Below are 15,626 nucleotides of genomic sequence, written 5' to 3' on the forward strand. Positions count from 1 at the left end.
TAATTTTTAAAAATTTGCTATTTTGGAAAGTTTTCATTTTAAAAGAAAACTATTGTAGATTTGGGATTGTGACTTACAAATTAGGATAACAAGAATTTTTTTTGATAAATGAGTATTCTTTCAGAATTTTTCATCAACAGGTTACATTTCTTAAATAATTTTAAAGCACTGCTATTTTGGAGTGTTTTCATTTTTAAAGATAACTATTGTAGATTTGGGATTGTGACTAATAAATTAGGATAACAAGAATTTTTGTTGATAGATGACTATTATTTCAGAATTTTTCATCAGTAGGTTGCATTTTAAAATATTTTTTTAAAAACTCCTATTTTTGGAAAGTTTTCATTCTTATAGAGAACTATTGTAGATTTGGATTGTGACTAGGATAACAAGAATTTTTGTTGATAGATGAGGATTCATTCAGAAATTTTCATCAATAGATTGCAATTTTTAAATAATTTTTTTTTAAAAAACTGCTATTTTTTTTAAAGTTTTCATTTTTATAGAGAATTATTGTTGATTTGGGATTGTGCTTTAGAAATTATGATAACAATAATTTTTGTAATAGTTTTAGTTGCAGTTATGCTCTGTGGTGACAACCTGAAGAACCTAGGTTCCTCCTGTGACATGCTTATTTATCTTATGGTAGGGCTGTAGCAAGAAGCCTCCATAGGGGGTGCGACTCCAATGACTACTTGTGGCTAATTGATTGAATTGGTCAAAGGAGTGACTCGGATTCAAACTCAGAGCTTTAACGTCTGCGCATGACAGAAGTATGAAATTCCTATTGTTCAGAGAGTCATATCGGTTCTATTAAGGACATGTCCTCTAGAAAGGGGCCTTTTCCAAAAAGATTCCTAATCAAATTTAGGGCTAAACTAGGACTCAGATGGGATAGGATTGTGCATTCAGGCCCTTTGATAGATGAGTATTCTTTCAGAATTTTTCATCAACATGTTGCATTTCTGAAATAATTTTTTTAAAAAACTCCTATTTTTGGAATATTTTCATTTTTAAAGAGAGTTATTGTAGATTTGAGATAGTGACTTAGAAATTAGGATAAGAAGATATTTTGTTGATAGTAAAGTATTCTTTCGAAATTTTTCAATAGGTTGCATTTTTAAATATTTTTTAAAAAAAATTGCTATTTTGAAAAGTTTTTATTTTTTATAGAGAACTGTTGTTGATTAAGATTGTGCTTTAGAAATTAGGATAAGAAAAAAAAATTATATATGTTTCAGAATTTTTCATCAGTAGGTTACATTTCTTAATAATTTTTTTAAAAAACTGTTATTTTTGAAAAAAAAATTATTTTTAAAGAGAACTATTGTAGATTTGGGAGTGATTTAGAAATTTGGATAGCATGAATTTTTGTTGATAGACGAGTATTCTTTCAGAATTTTTCATCAATAGGTTGCATTTTGAATTTTTTTTAAAAAAAACTGCTACTTTGATTAGTTTTCATTTTTATAGAGAACTATGCTAATTTTTCATTGTGCTTTAGAAATTAGGATAACAAAAACAATTTTCGATAGATGAGTACTTTTTCAGATTTTTTCATCAACATGTTGCATTTCTTAAATAATTTTAAAAAACTACTTTTTTGGAAAGTTTTCATTTTAAAAAAGAACTATTGTAGATTTGGGATTGTGACTTAGAAATTAGGATAACAATAATTTTTTTCGATAGATGAGGATTCTTTAAAAAAAATTCATCAATAAGTTGCTTTTGTTAAAGAATTTTTAAAAAACTGCTATTTCTGGAAAGTCTTATTTTATATAGAGAACTACTGTATATTTGGGATTGTCACTTAGAAGTTAGGATAACTTAAATCTTTGTTTATAGATGAGTGTTCTTTCAGAATCTTTCATCAATACGTTGCATTTTTAAAAAAAATTAAAAACTGTTATTTCTAGAAAGTTTTTATTTTTATAGAGAACTATTGTAGATTTGAGATTGTGATTTAGAAATTAGGATAAAATAAATTTTTGTTGATAGATGAGTATTCTTTCAGAATTTTTCATTGACATGTTGCATTTTTTAAAAATTTGCTATTTTTGAAAAGTTTTTATATTTATAGAGAACTATTGTAGATTTGGGATTCTGACTTAGAAATTAGGATAATAAAAAAATTTGTAAATAGATGAGTATTCTTTCAGAATTTTTCATCAATAGGTTATATTTTTTAAAAAAAAATTCTTAAAACTTGCTTTTTTTAAAAAAAATAGATTAGATTCCTCAAGAGCTTGGTGCCTAGAAAATGCTATATTTGGATCTTCTAATGGTTTTTAGGGCTTTTTTTGGTGGATGCCTTTTTTTTAACTGTTGCTATTGCATCATATACTATTGTTTTTTTTTACTACAATGTAAATATTTGAAGCTTATTTTTATATCATTTTGTGGGTTTTGTATTATGAGTATACTCTAATTGATCCAAGAAACAGTATCTATATCCACATGACATCAAATGTGTTAACATATTAAACATTAGTGCTTGACGTTTATCTGGCAGAAGCAGAGTCTCCCAAAGAAGTTTTACTCAAAATCAGTCCACCTTTAGTAGTTTCAAGCACACGAGACCTTGTAAACCTTTTTACTATCTGTTGTGTTTGTTTCTAATTGGGGAGTCTCACACTATTCCAATCAATCAAACCAAATATTGACCAAATGTGAACATATGCGAGATAGTTCAAACTGATGTGAATCTACCACAAAATATGTTAAGTGATATGTCAATATCAACGTTGATTAACCAATGGGACTGGACTAGTGGCATTCGAGGAATAACCTCAATACAATAAATCCACAGTTTGATTTCCGTTGGACTCCAGAAGATTTACGAATGTGGACATTGCTGGGCCCACATATTAGTCGGTTGATTTCGGTCGTCAGACACATAGTTAATTAAAAAAAACATTAATTTCAACTTTGCCACTTGGTTGGTTCTTGGACAATATCTTCTCCACCATACATTCTTCCAAGACTTTACTTTAGACATGCTCCAAGTCTTCACTAAACGAGGATATATGTAGACTAGTCAGATTCATCTTCTCTGTATGTTTTCTTGCATACTATCATTCGTCTAAAACGTTTCCATATTCACCATGTCATCTCTGCGATTGCGTTTTCTCTTGGTACACTTTCTTTGTTGCGCCTTTGCTTCAAGCTTCATAACGATAAACCCTCTTGTTTTCGGACTTGCTGCTTGTCGTCCCGACCAGATCCAAGCTCTTCTCCAGTTCAAAAACGAGTTTGAATCAGGCGGTTGCAACCTCAGCAGCTACTTTCACGGTGTCACGTGCGATAACACAACTGGTGCGGTCACTAAGTTACACCTACCAAATGGCTGCTTCACTGGAATGATCAAAGCCAACAGTATCCTCTTCGAGCTGCGTCAACTTCGTCACCTCAATCTCTCCCACAACAACTTCACTTCCTCTCCACTCCCTTCTGGTCTCAGCAATCTCAACGGATTAGAGGTTTTGTCTCTTTCCTCTAACGGCTTCCAAGGTCAAGTTCCTTCCTCTTTTAGTAACCTAACCAAGTTATCCCAGTTTGATCTCTCACACAACGACCTCACTGGTGGTTTCCAACTTGTCCAGAATCTCACCAAGCTTTCCACGTTAGACCTTTCCTACAATCACTTCTCTGGAACCATCCCTTCTTCTTTGCTGCTCACTCTACCTCTCTTGTCACATCTTGATCTCCGCGGAAACTATCTCACTGGCTCCATTGAAGTTCCCTCCTCGCCGTCGTCGAGGCTTGAGCACTTGTTCCTTGGACATAACCATTTCGACGGACAAATACTAGAGCCTATCTCAAAGGTAACAACCCTCAAAGAACTTGTTCTCTCTTTCATAAACGTTAGCTACCATATTGACTTGAAAGACTTCTCCTCTCTCAAATCTTTGCTGAACCTTGAGCTTTCCGGTAATATCTTATCGGCCACAACAAGTCTGATATCAGGTTCTGATGTCCCACCAAATCTTTACCGGTTGATGATGAAGAGCTGCAGCATCAACGAGTTCCCTAAGTTTCTTAAGACTTTACAGAACCTAGAGCGTTTAGACCTTTCCGACAATCAGATCAAAGGGAAAGTTCCAGAGTGGTTATGGAGTCTTCCCCGGTTGAGCATAGTGATTCTAAAAAACAACTCCTTCAACGGTTTTGATGGTTCTCTTCACAACTCATCGGTTACAATGCTAGATCTTAGTTTGAACAACTTCACAGGATCACTTCCACCTCCACCACTCTCTATAAAACTCTTCTTGGCATCAAGAAATAGTTTCACAGGAGACAAACCTCTTTCAACTTGCAGCAGACGCTATCTAGATGCTCTTGACCTATCCTACAACAACTTCAGCGGCTCAATTCCTCAATGCCTTGGTAAGTTCAAAATACTCAATCTCCGGAAGAACAACTTGCATGGAATCATTCCCAACGCATTCTCAAGCAACTCTCTGCTACAAACGCTTGATGTTGGATACAATAAAATAAGCGGACAGCTTCCTAGGTCTCTTGTGAATTGTTCTTCTCTAAGGTTTCTGAGTGTGGATCACAACAATATAAAGGACTTATTCCCTTTCTGGCTTAAGGTTTTGCTGGATTTGCAAGTCCTCACCCTCAGTTCAAACACATTTCACGGTCCTATATCTCCTCCTCAAGGACCTTTAGGGTTTCCCGAGCTGCGGATACTTGATCTATCAGACAACAAGTTTACAGGAAGTTTGTCACCAGATTACTTTGTGAACTGGAGTGCATCATCATCAAACAAGATATATGGAGATGGAGAAATGTATATGGGAGACTACACAAATGATCTCTATAGCTATTTTTATGCTTTGGACTTGCAATACAAAGGTCTGAATATGGAGAATGAGATGGTAAATACTTTCTATGCAGCCATTGATCTCTCAGCAAACAACCTTGGTGGACATATTCCAGAATCTATTGGTCTCTTGACAGCACTCATTGCGCTAAACCTATCCAACAACTCTTTGACCGGCCACATACCTATGTCTTTTGCCAATGTTACAGAACTAGAGTCACTAGATCTGTCTCTCAGGGGAAATTCCTCAAGAACTCGGTGCCCTCTCGTTTTTGGCCTACATAAATGTCTCTTACAACCAACTCAAGGGTGAGATACCAAAAGGGACACAGATTAGTGGGCAGCCTGAATCTTCCTTTGAGGGGAATGCAGGGCTTTGTGGTATTCCTCTCCAGGAAAGTTGCTTTGGGACTAGTGAGCCACCAACACAATGGGAAAAGCAAGTAGATGATGAAGAGGAGGGAGAGGTGTTGAACTGGAGAGGAGTAGCAATAGGGTATTGGCCTGGACTGTTGTTTGGATTGGCAATAGGATATGTTATTGCTCCGGAGTGGCTAGTGCTGATAATCGGTTTGAATAAGGGCATTAACCGTTAAGGGTTGTTTTGTTCTTGCGTCTGATATTTGGATTTTCTTGCCAAGTAGTTTCATGTGTTTGTAATCTAGCATCATCTGTATTATCCAAGACACTCTATGCAACAACTAATCAACTAATCAAGACATTATATGAGAAAAGATAATACTTATGTATATTGTTTATGCATATCTCAACTAATCAAACTTCTAAAATCGATCAAACTTCTAAAATCGATCCAATGTATTATGGGTTATTGACTAAGTACGGGTTAAAATGTGGGATTAACTATAGCAATATGCTTGTAAAACATTTTATTCTTCTTCTATAATATATGCCTTAAGTCAAAAATATGCATGCAGCAACTTGAGAGTCAATATCATTTGAAATCATAAGGAAAAGACAAAATGATGGAGCTGATTTCACGCTTGTACACTGATAAAGTATAGACGTTTGAATCGTAACATTGCAGATTATGTAACACACTAACACTTGATGAATATTCAGGATTCTTTTAATATCTGGTAACTGTATTACAGGGTTTGACCAGATTATTCACAAACCCGAGAAAAACATAAGAGAATATTAATCGGTTTTAAAAACGAAAAATGTAAAAAATAATCACACATAACTCAAATTATCAGCAGAGGCCAAGCGCGGCAAACGCTTTGACCCACCTTTCTTTTTCGACCCGTCGTGATCCGACCCGCCTCCACACACGAAAGTACATTCCGCGCCACAAATATTACTAAAACACGAGAAAAGACCGTTTCCTCCTTCCGTGTGACGGCGCTGATGCTTCTTCTTCACCGTCGGAGTTTTCCGTCTCGAGCTCTTCCCTCCTCCTGCACTCGCCGACGCCGGAACAATCGCGCTACCTACATCGCTGCTCTGGTGACTCGATCCGAGATCGTAAAGCGGCGGAAGCTCCGTCCGCCACCGCTCGAGTTTCGATCGGAGACCTTCGATGTTGCTATCGTCGTCGAGGCTCCATTCGCTGAGGATCGAACTCTCAGTGTCATTGGCTTGCGATCTCTCCTTCGCCATCTTATTCGCTACTTCCGAAGGCGACGGACCTAACTCAGATTCGGTTAAAATCAATCTCCCCGCCAAATTAGATCTCATCGGCGTACCGAACCGTAGAGGCGATTTCATCGGCGTTCCCTTGTAGGTAGATCGAATCGGAGTCGATCCGATTATGTTAGATCGTAACGGAGTCGATCCAACGATGTTGTTAGATCTCATAGGAGTCGATGATCGCATAGGACTAGATGCAACCATGTTAGATCTCATCGGAGTCAATCTAACGCCGTTAGATCGCATAGGACTAGATGAAACGATGTTAGATCTGATCGGAGTAGACGCGACGATGTTCGATCTCAACGGCGTCCCGCGCCTTGATAAGTAAGGAGAAGCGCGGTTGCTGCGATCGTAATCCCTCGGCGGCCTTGGCTTCTCGATCACCGGCGTTGATCTCCTCGGCGTTTTGCGTGAATGATCGTACGAACGGTACGGCGAGTCCTCGTCGTATCTCTCACTTCTCATCGGCATCACATTTGGCGATTGATCCACAAACTCATCCTCATACGAATCATCATATCTATTGCCTGGGATATGAGGTGTTTTGTAAGGCGCTTCGTAATCGTCGACGGAATCATCGGTAGTTGTATGGTGTCCCGACGTTGTAGGTACAGTTTCGTCATCGCTGCTCGGTAATGCGCTCACAGGCTTCCTATTAGCCATACGGCTACGCTCTGCTCTGCTTAGGAGATCGGAGACTACCATGGAGCTGGTATCACTCATCGTACGACGGAGCACCGGTGGTGGTGGTGGTGGTGGCCTGGAGACTACGGATTGGTACTGTTTTGAAGACGGAGATTGCGGGTTGTTGGAGCTTCCTTTGACGCTGTTAAGATGCAGATTCTGCAAATGCGGATCGTCTTCACCGAGCAAGTCTCTGTAACCAACAGCAGACGAGTCCATGTTGGTGTAAAGCGGCAAACTTCTCATAGATCCGTCAAGGATTCCGACACCGATGTTGAGGATCCCCTGAGGACGGCCAGATGGTCGTCGAACTTGAAGGGCTATGAACCGCATTCCGGGAGGGGGAGTATGGCGGTACTCGTCGTTGGTTCGGTATCCAGGCCGGCGGTTTGGTGGGATTAGGTTGCTGATGAGGACACGGACTGTGCCGACGTGGACATCACGGAACCAATGCAAAGCGTAGATTTCGACCACGACGGCTGAAGTATCAGCGTAGAGGAAATCCTCGCTGACTCGGAAGACGAACTTGTCGTTCCAAGTTGGGTTGGCTCCACCGGTGTAGTCAACGCGGGTGGTGAGTTTACGCTCGGAGTGAACCCAAGCCACCGCGTAAGTCTTCATTTTTCGGGAGACAGGGGCTAGATCCTGAGCGGAGATTAGGTTGAGCTCTAGTAATTGGAAAGATGCAAACATCGACATTGTTTGTGGACAACAATCAATGTTTTGTTGTTTAAAATCAGTCACGTTCGACGAAATGTGGTCGAAGTTTTGGGAGAAATGAAAGGGTTATGGAATTGGAATATCGAGGTTCTTTGATCAACCCCATAAGAAGTGGACGATTCTCCATTGGATAAATCATTAGACTGTTATCGTTTGGTGGCTAATCTCCGAATGCTATGGATAAGTTATTGGCCATTGCTTCTTAATCTTCTTTTTCTAGATGTTTTTATTAACCTTTGAAGCAGAGAGAGGAGAGGAGGAGAGATAAATCATGTTTGATATGTAGAAGTTTGCTATATTAGGAGGAGAGATGGGTTATACTCTTTGTAAGATGGATGCCAAGAGGAGTTTTTAATAGGGGAAAACGGTTTATTTATGTCCGCACTACAAAACCAGGGAAAATACATACCTAAACAATATTAACTTGTCAAAACATTCATAAACTAAATAAGAATTTGAATTGCATACCTAAACTCATAATAAATAGTTAAAACATACCTATAGCTGGTTATATGATGATTTGGACTATATTTTTTTGTAGTTTAGTCTCTATAATTATATTTTTTTTTAATATGCCTTAAATAACTTAAATAATCAAATTTATCGTTTTTATAATTTTAATTTGAAAAGTACAATTTTATTTTTTTTTACCAGATTTTAATTAAATTTAAATAATAAATTTAATTATTTATCAGAAATTTAGATAGTTATCATATACAATATATTAATTAATTTAGTTATCAAAGTATGCTATCTACTTTATTAAAACATGAGAATTAATTATAAATAATCTTACTCATATGTAATATTTAAAAGAAATACCACTCAATTTATATTTATATAAAATTTTCTTTACAAATATAGTCATTCAAATTTTAATCAACATAACTAAAAATACTCTTTAGAAATTTGATTTTATAGTAGAGATCTTTAATAATATTACCCTTACTTAATAAAAAGAAAAGAATGGCTAGTTAACCAAAAATAGTTTCGAACGCACGCACAAAACCACTAGACCATATTACATTATTTTTATTTTGCTACAAAACTAGTATGTAATATTAATAACACAAAAAAAGTTTACAAAACTATTTCCCGATTAATTCTCGTATAATTACCAAATAATTGATTCGGCGCTAGGTTAGGGTCAAGCGCACACATTATGCCTAGTATAATTAACATTGGTTTTGATAACTACAAACAAAAATTACAAATTTTTAATTTTATTTATATTATATATATCACGCAAGCACATGATAAGATTTGCAACTAAAATAACCTAAGAAAATATAAAAAATATTTTATAAACTTTAAGAACTAGTGCGATTAAATTAGACTTTAAATTATGATACTGTTTTTATGTTGTTTTCTATTTATTTAAATTTTTTGTATCAAATATTTCAATATGAAATAATAATAATATATTTATATTATTAAATCTATTTTATTTGATAAAAAATATTTCTATTTTATATATCACCATATATTAAAATTTATTTTCAATTTTGAAATTATAAATAAGGCCAATTTGATGATTTTAATTATTTGTGGCACTTTACAAACAAATAAAATGACAAAAATTAAAAGATAATAATTTAAAAAAATAAATCAATACATTTTAAAGTGGATTGACACGTGTCAGTTACGAAACATGTTTTAGCTATTTATTATGAGTTTAGGTATGCAATACAAATTTCTATTTAGTTTAAGAATGTTTTGGTACGTTAATATTATTTGGATATGTATTTTCCCTGGTTTGATAGTGCGGGCATGAATAAGCCGTTTTCTTTTTTTAATAGTATCTTTCTTCGTACGCAAGGCGATCTAGAAGAAAAAGGCCTTTGTCTATTAGGTCAGAGAAAGATTTGACTTGTGTTTGGGGATATTTAAGGCTAGTTTGTGCTACTTCACGGCCTAGAAACAAAAGATAATCTAAACATACAAAAAGATAAACGTCTTAATTTCATTCAGATTCAATCCTTGGCAACAAAAAGAACAGTTTGGTACAGGTTTTGAAGGTACAAAGAGAGAGAGAGATTAGAAGAACCTATAAGAACAATAAGAGTACGAAAACTCAAGTGTGATTGATCGTTTGAGTTCAGAGAAGCACCGAAGAAGATCACTACGCCAACTAACAAATCCTCCTTATAGCTGTGAAAACTGTAAGATACAACAGGAGCGAGAAGAAACCGGAGATGAACATTTGAAAATTTGCGGAGTTTGCTAACGAAATCTTCACGAGTCTTGTGCAGAGTCATCCTCAGCGTTGGCTTTTTCGTCACCAGGAAGACCAAATATCCGTAGGTTACGGTCCATGGAACCAACGGCAACGTATTGTGCATCTGGACCAAACTTCACACATGTAGCTTTACCTGCAAGTTCAAAGGTTTTGCATTAGGAACATAATACCACTGAAAGAATTAAGGAAAGGGATCTTACCAGTGCCGGAGAGATCAGGGAGTGTCTTGATAAGGTTCCATTCAGCTTTTACACTCGCCGTCTGGTATAGTCTGCAGCCGTAACAAACATATTGTTAAAAGGGTATAAACCCAAAAGCTTGACCTCTTTGACATTAAATTTCAAATCTGCACTCACCTGATATCTGATGCAGCAACACCAAGATAAGATCCGCTAGGGTCAAACTCCACTGCACAAAAAAAAAGTATTTTCATTATCTTCTACGTGGAGATTTCTCTATCAACAAAACAAACGACTAGAATGGGATACAGTAGTTCCATACCAGAGTTTGCATCTGCAGATAAGAATGACTTGAAGTTCCTTAACTTGCGCAGGTCCCACAACCTAACACCATCCTCGGCAGCAGTCTGCACATTTGCAGAACCATAATAAAACATCATTCATGTACACAGAATCGTAGTTGCACTTGCACGTCTCAGAGTTTGTTCAAAGTACTAACCGCGAGGAAATAACCATTCTCAGAGAAAGATATAGAGGTAACTTCACCGGTGTGTCCATCAAACTTCGCTACGTTTGCCTATTACCCAACACAAAAGTTCAAATAAAATGAAGTCTTGTGGACATAGTTATTGATTTTTTAAGAGGAAATAGAATCCGGAAGGCCAGAGTTTTTTACCTGACTTTTAACATCCCAAATCTTAACAATAGATTGAGAAGTACCGGTTCCGAGAATGAGACCATCGGGATGAAAAGCAGCAGCCGTGTAATCCACCTTTTCAGATTCATCGGATACCTGAACAACACAAGAAATATGAAAATGGCCCTTTATGAAAGGAGCTTATATGACAATGCTTATGAAGAATTTGTGTTGTTAGAATAGTTGCTGTAATATAGCATATACGCAAAGCTAGAAAGGAAGACATGTATTAGTTGGTTCTTTGATGAAAGAGATGAGGGACCTTTGCAAGGCATAAGCCAGAGGAAAGATCGTAGAAGCACCATGTACTGTCAAGAGATGCCGACACAAAGTATTTATTTGTGGCATGCACAGTTACAGCTCGCACCTGAAAAAAAAAACATCACCGCTAGTATGTCAAACAAAAAGTATATGAATAACATGAATAAAATGTAGCAGACTAAGAGTTCTTCAATTTCATGCTTACCTCTGCAGAGTGATCATTCAATGTATGCCCACAAGCATAATTCCTATCCCCAGAATCCCGCCAGATACGGACCGTCTGCAGGTAATTCACTAATTTAGTAATATAAAGATGCATATTTAACAAAGGTGAGGTTTATATCGCAAAGACTTTTGTGTGAGGTGATCATAACTCTACGCAGCGAACCATAGTTTTTCAAAGATGGCATCATGACATCTACAGATTTAGATTTGAAGGCTGCTTATTATCTTCTCACACTTAAAGTAAGCAAATGCATCTGCCAACTACTACTTTTCAGAACAATGGCAAACAAAACGCAGGATAACAAAACTCCTACAGATACAATGACCAAGCACCATTCATAAAAATTTGAAACTCTGGATTTCAAATCTGTAAATACATCTTGAGTTACCTTGTCAGCCGAAGCAGTCAAGACAAGATCACTGTCACCGACAAATTTTACGCTTGTAACCTACAAAAGGGTTAACACATACTAAGGACAAAGCCACAGAGAAAGGTAAAACAGAATCCAAAGCAAAAGAAAAATTAAATACCTTTTTCGAGTGACCAGTCAGCGTTGACAAGATCTGCCCTGAAGGGCGATCAAAGATAACAGCAGTTGCATCCACTCCTCCGGTAGCAATGACATCCTAATTACCAATTAAAAAAGGATAATGAGAGGTAAACTTTGGCACACCAAAACTAGTGTAATGGATATCAAAAGAAATGCGAAGGATCACAGGTCATAATACAAACTATCGCACACGCCTATTGACATATAAGAGAACAATTAAAAAAGTCTGCCAAAAAAAACTGAACACTGAACAATAAAATGAACACTGCCCAATCAAGGACTTGAAGGATGTATTCAAATATTTCATGAACACAAGTCTGCCTGTCATGCTATGCAATGACTTCCAAAAACAGACAAGAATAAAGTTATGAGAAACCTTAGAATGTAGGATGTCCATGGAACAAATGCCCGGTTTGTTGGTCTTGTGAAGTGGGTGGCTTGAAAGCTGAGTGAACCTCTCCAAAGAATCTATTGAAGCCAATGTTTCAGGAATCTGTAGAAAAAAATGCTTAGATTAACAAGACAGCAGGAACCAACACAAGACACAAAACTCCAAAGTACATTTGTGAATCGAGTGGCACAGAAGAAGAAAACATACGAAGAGAGGCAGGAAGTAGCAATATTTTCCTTTTTAAGTTTCAAACACATACTAGGATCTAAATAGATATATTGAGTAACATAAATCATAAGCCTCCAGTTTTACAATTGACTGTTACAAACAAGAAAACAATACATATAAATTGCAAGTCGTCAGGTTTTGCCATCCGACTTTCAAAGCATGACCAAAGATGGATGGGAAATAATATGCAGTACCTGTCTCTTTTTGCGCTTCTGGGAGAGAGCAGCATTGCAATCTGTCAACTCCGTAATAATTTCAGTTGAAATGCCAGGACACAACTTCTTCGCGTCAGGACCCATTTCTTCATCACCGGCAGCTATTATACAACAAAAGAGTATTGTAACATGTTACAAGATAGAAAACTAATTAGCTAACATATCTTGAGCAAAGGTGTACAATCATACCTCGTTTACCATTGCTAAGAGCAGCATTAGCTGTCACAGCTTCCGGGGCTGCAGGTATATGTCTTTCAACCTCTGCAAGCAATTGCCGCGCTTCATCTCTTTCTTTTTTAAGCCTAGCAATCACGCGACAGGCAGAATCATGCTGCAAAACCGAAGGAAAAAATTATTACAAAAATTGTTCAAACACGCTTAATAAACGATGAGACGTTAAAGATAATAAAACAAGGGTACATAATAAATTTTAAAAAAATCATGCCACAAACGCACAACTGAAATTACCTGATACAAGGCATGACTTAGCTCCTGCCTCGCAGTATGCAGTTGTTGCTCCAGCGCAAAATTTGATAGCATCAAACCGTCCCATTCCTAGAAGTGCAGCAAAACAGATTAACTTCTCACGCATTTACCTTGTCTAATTCAACCTAACTAATGAACAAATTTCTCTTGATTAACAGTCAGAAAAAGAGCAGATTATCAGTGTAATAACAGTTGCGTTAAACGAAACTTGACCAACCCTACACTATTCCAATCCAAGGCTACCAACCAAACTCTACATGACCATAAACAGGAACAGGGGGGAACTTTATCGTGAAACTCCCATAAAGAAAAGGCAGAAACAAAGTTCTAAAACATTTAAAAACTTACATTTTGGAACGTTCCAAGCAATCCAGGGATGCTAGCTGTATGCACTGGCTTCGGTTTTATAACCTGCAGAATGGGTCAAAGGAACAGAAACATCTTAAACTAAGTTCTTCAACAGTTCTCCACATCAAATACTCAAAAATAAATAACACTACCTTCCCGGTTTTGATGGGAACAACGTCATCAATGGTAAGAGGTTCTCCAGTAACCGGGCACTTCCCATAATCCTACAGGTCAAAAAGAACTTCCATGAAACCATCACCAAGTGGATTGATAATCTAAAAAGACTCCAACTTGAGGTGCCTTGAAAACGTAAGAGAGAGGATGCATTTTCGCACTGCTACTACGAGAGCTATCCAAGGTAAATCTTCAAGCAAAGTAACTAACAGAACGTAAACAGGATCTGAATCTTAAAAGGAAAAAAGCTTCAAGCTTTACCAATATATGCCTCTCGATTAATCGCCTCTCGAAGAGCAAACCTGACTTCGTTGAAACCACTGGCTCCTCTGGAACTTCTCCGGAAACTGTATGGAACAAAGACGGCAGTGACGTCACTAATCAATTAAAAAAAAAACCTAAATCGGCATATTGGGGGAGAAAAAGAAAGAGATTTACTTGCACAGTTCATCGTGGAGAGAACGAGTAATACGAAGCAGCGCGAGCTGTTGGAATGAAGTGGAAGTCCCTCGGAGCGGCGGAGCTAGGTTAATATCGTCTCCGGTCCGGCGCTACGAAGCAGAATCGCGCAAGCCGGGAGATTGGTAAAGGGAGCGAAGATGAGTAACACTCTCAGTGGAAACTAGGGGTTCAGTTTTGCTATGGGCCTTTATAACGATCATTATATTACGTTTGGGCTTTATCTCATCTTCTTGGGCTTTTGAAGTTTTTAATGAATCTGATACGGCCCTATCTCGATGGAATACTTAAAACGGCGCGTTTGCACATGTTTTTTTTTCTTCGGAATCAATATCTTTTTATGTTTGTTGATTATCAGTCTAACTCAGTGAACAAAAAAATATTAATATGCTTGTTGATTGTCAGTCTAATCAGAAATTTGAGGTAGTTTTTATTAACATGATAAATTTGTTGTTATTCAAACATGATTTAAACAAAAAAAAATCAGTGTTACTGAGATTGTTATTTTATAAAGTATTTTGAAATTTACTATTTTTAAGAATATTTTAAATTGTGATTTATGATTTTTTTTTTGTGGACTCTATTAGTTTAAAAAGAGAGAAACAAACAACTCATAGGTTTGAATGAAATTTTAGAGTGATTTAACAAAATCATATTAGTTTTTTTTTTAATTTGTTTAAGATTATCTAAAATTCTTTAGACTTGGCGAGAAACCTTGATTGGTTTTAACAACCAAAAATTATTGTCAAATGAAAAAGTGATGAATATAATAAAAGTTTTTTATTAAGAGACTTGCATCTCTCAGAAGAGAAACAATTGTCACTCTCTATCTCCTCCTTTTAGTTGTTTTGTATTTTTCTTATTATTTTAATTTTAGAAATCAGTGGAAATACTCTCTGGTGCTCATATTCTTATAAATTAAATAACTTCAAACCATTTTACATTGAATAAAGGGCAATTCTCTCAAATAATTTTATCTTGAATGATAGTTTTAGAGTAATATTTTATTTCACATTTAAATTTACTCCAACTTCAGTTGGAATTTTGTCATATAAAATATTATAATTTGCTATTTACTCTAGTTACTATACAGACGAAGAAAAACCACTATCATTCCCTTAACTATACTTGAGATTTTAACCGTTCGGAAAATTCTCCCAATAATAAATTGGTAAACAAAAATCACTCAAGAAAGTCTTTGTGAAATGATTATTTTGGTTACAATGGTCCGTCACTGGCCCACGAGTACATCAACTCTGTAACCTTCTGTCTCCGTAAGAGACTTTCA

General features: G+C 36.4%; 2 protein-coding genes and 1 pseudogene across 2 annotated transcripts; 1 reads left to right on the plus strand and 2 right to left on the minus strand.

The window, feature by feature from the left end:
- The first annotated feature begins 3,104 nt into the window (after window positions 1-3,104).
- Window positions 3,105-5,540, plus strand: LOC106339085 (annotated as a pseudogene).
- A 482-nt stretch (window positions 5,541-6,022) lies between these two features.
- On the minus strand, window positions 6,023-8,275 carry LOC106337730. Its single transcript, XM_013776856.1, has one exon. The coding sequence runs from the start codon at window positions 7,862-7,864 to the stop codon at window positions 6,023-6,025; it is 1,842 nt and encodes a 613-aa protein (XP_013632310.1). The 5' UTR covers window positions 7,865-8,275.
- A 1,555-nt stretch (window positions 8,276-9,830) lies between these two features.
- On the minus strand, window positions 9,831-14,503 carry LOC106336732 (pre-mRNA-processing factor 19 homolog 2). The gene is made up of 18 exons (XM_013775662.1): window positions 14,318-14,503; window positions 14,141-14,226; window positions 13,858-13,929; window positions 13,706-13,768; window positions 13,340-13,426; window positions 13,061-13,202; window positions 12,851-12,972; window positions 12,414-12,530; window positions 12,018-12,113; window positions 11,876-11,935; window positions 11,467-11,541; window positions 11,263-11,367; window positions 10,980-11,096; window positions 10,803-10,880; window positions 10,626-10,710; window positions 10,481-10,532; window positions 10,325-10,395; window positions 9,831-10,257 (listed from the first exon to the last, which is right to left on the minus strand). The coding sequence occupies exons 1-18, from the start codon at window positions 14,328-14,330 to the stop codon at window positions 10,121-10,123; spliced, it is 1,578 nt and encodes a 525-aa protein (XP_013631116.1). The 5' UTR covers window positions 14,331-14,503; the 3' UTR covers window positions 9,831-10,120.
- Between the last annotated feature and the right edge of the window lie 1,123 nt (window positions 14,504-15,626).

This window comes from Brassica oleracea, chromosome C4 (assembly GCF_000695525.1).
Source record: "Brassica oleracea var. oleracea cultivar TO1000 chromosome C4, BOL, whole genome shotgun sequence".
NCBI lineage: Eukaryota > Viridiplantae > Streptophyta > Magnoliopsida > Brassicales > Brassicaceae > Brassica > Brassica oleracea.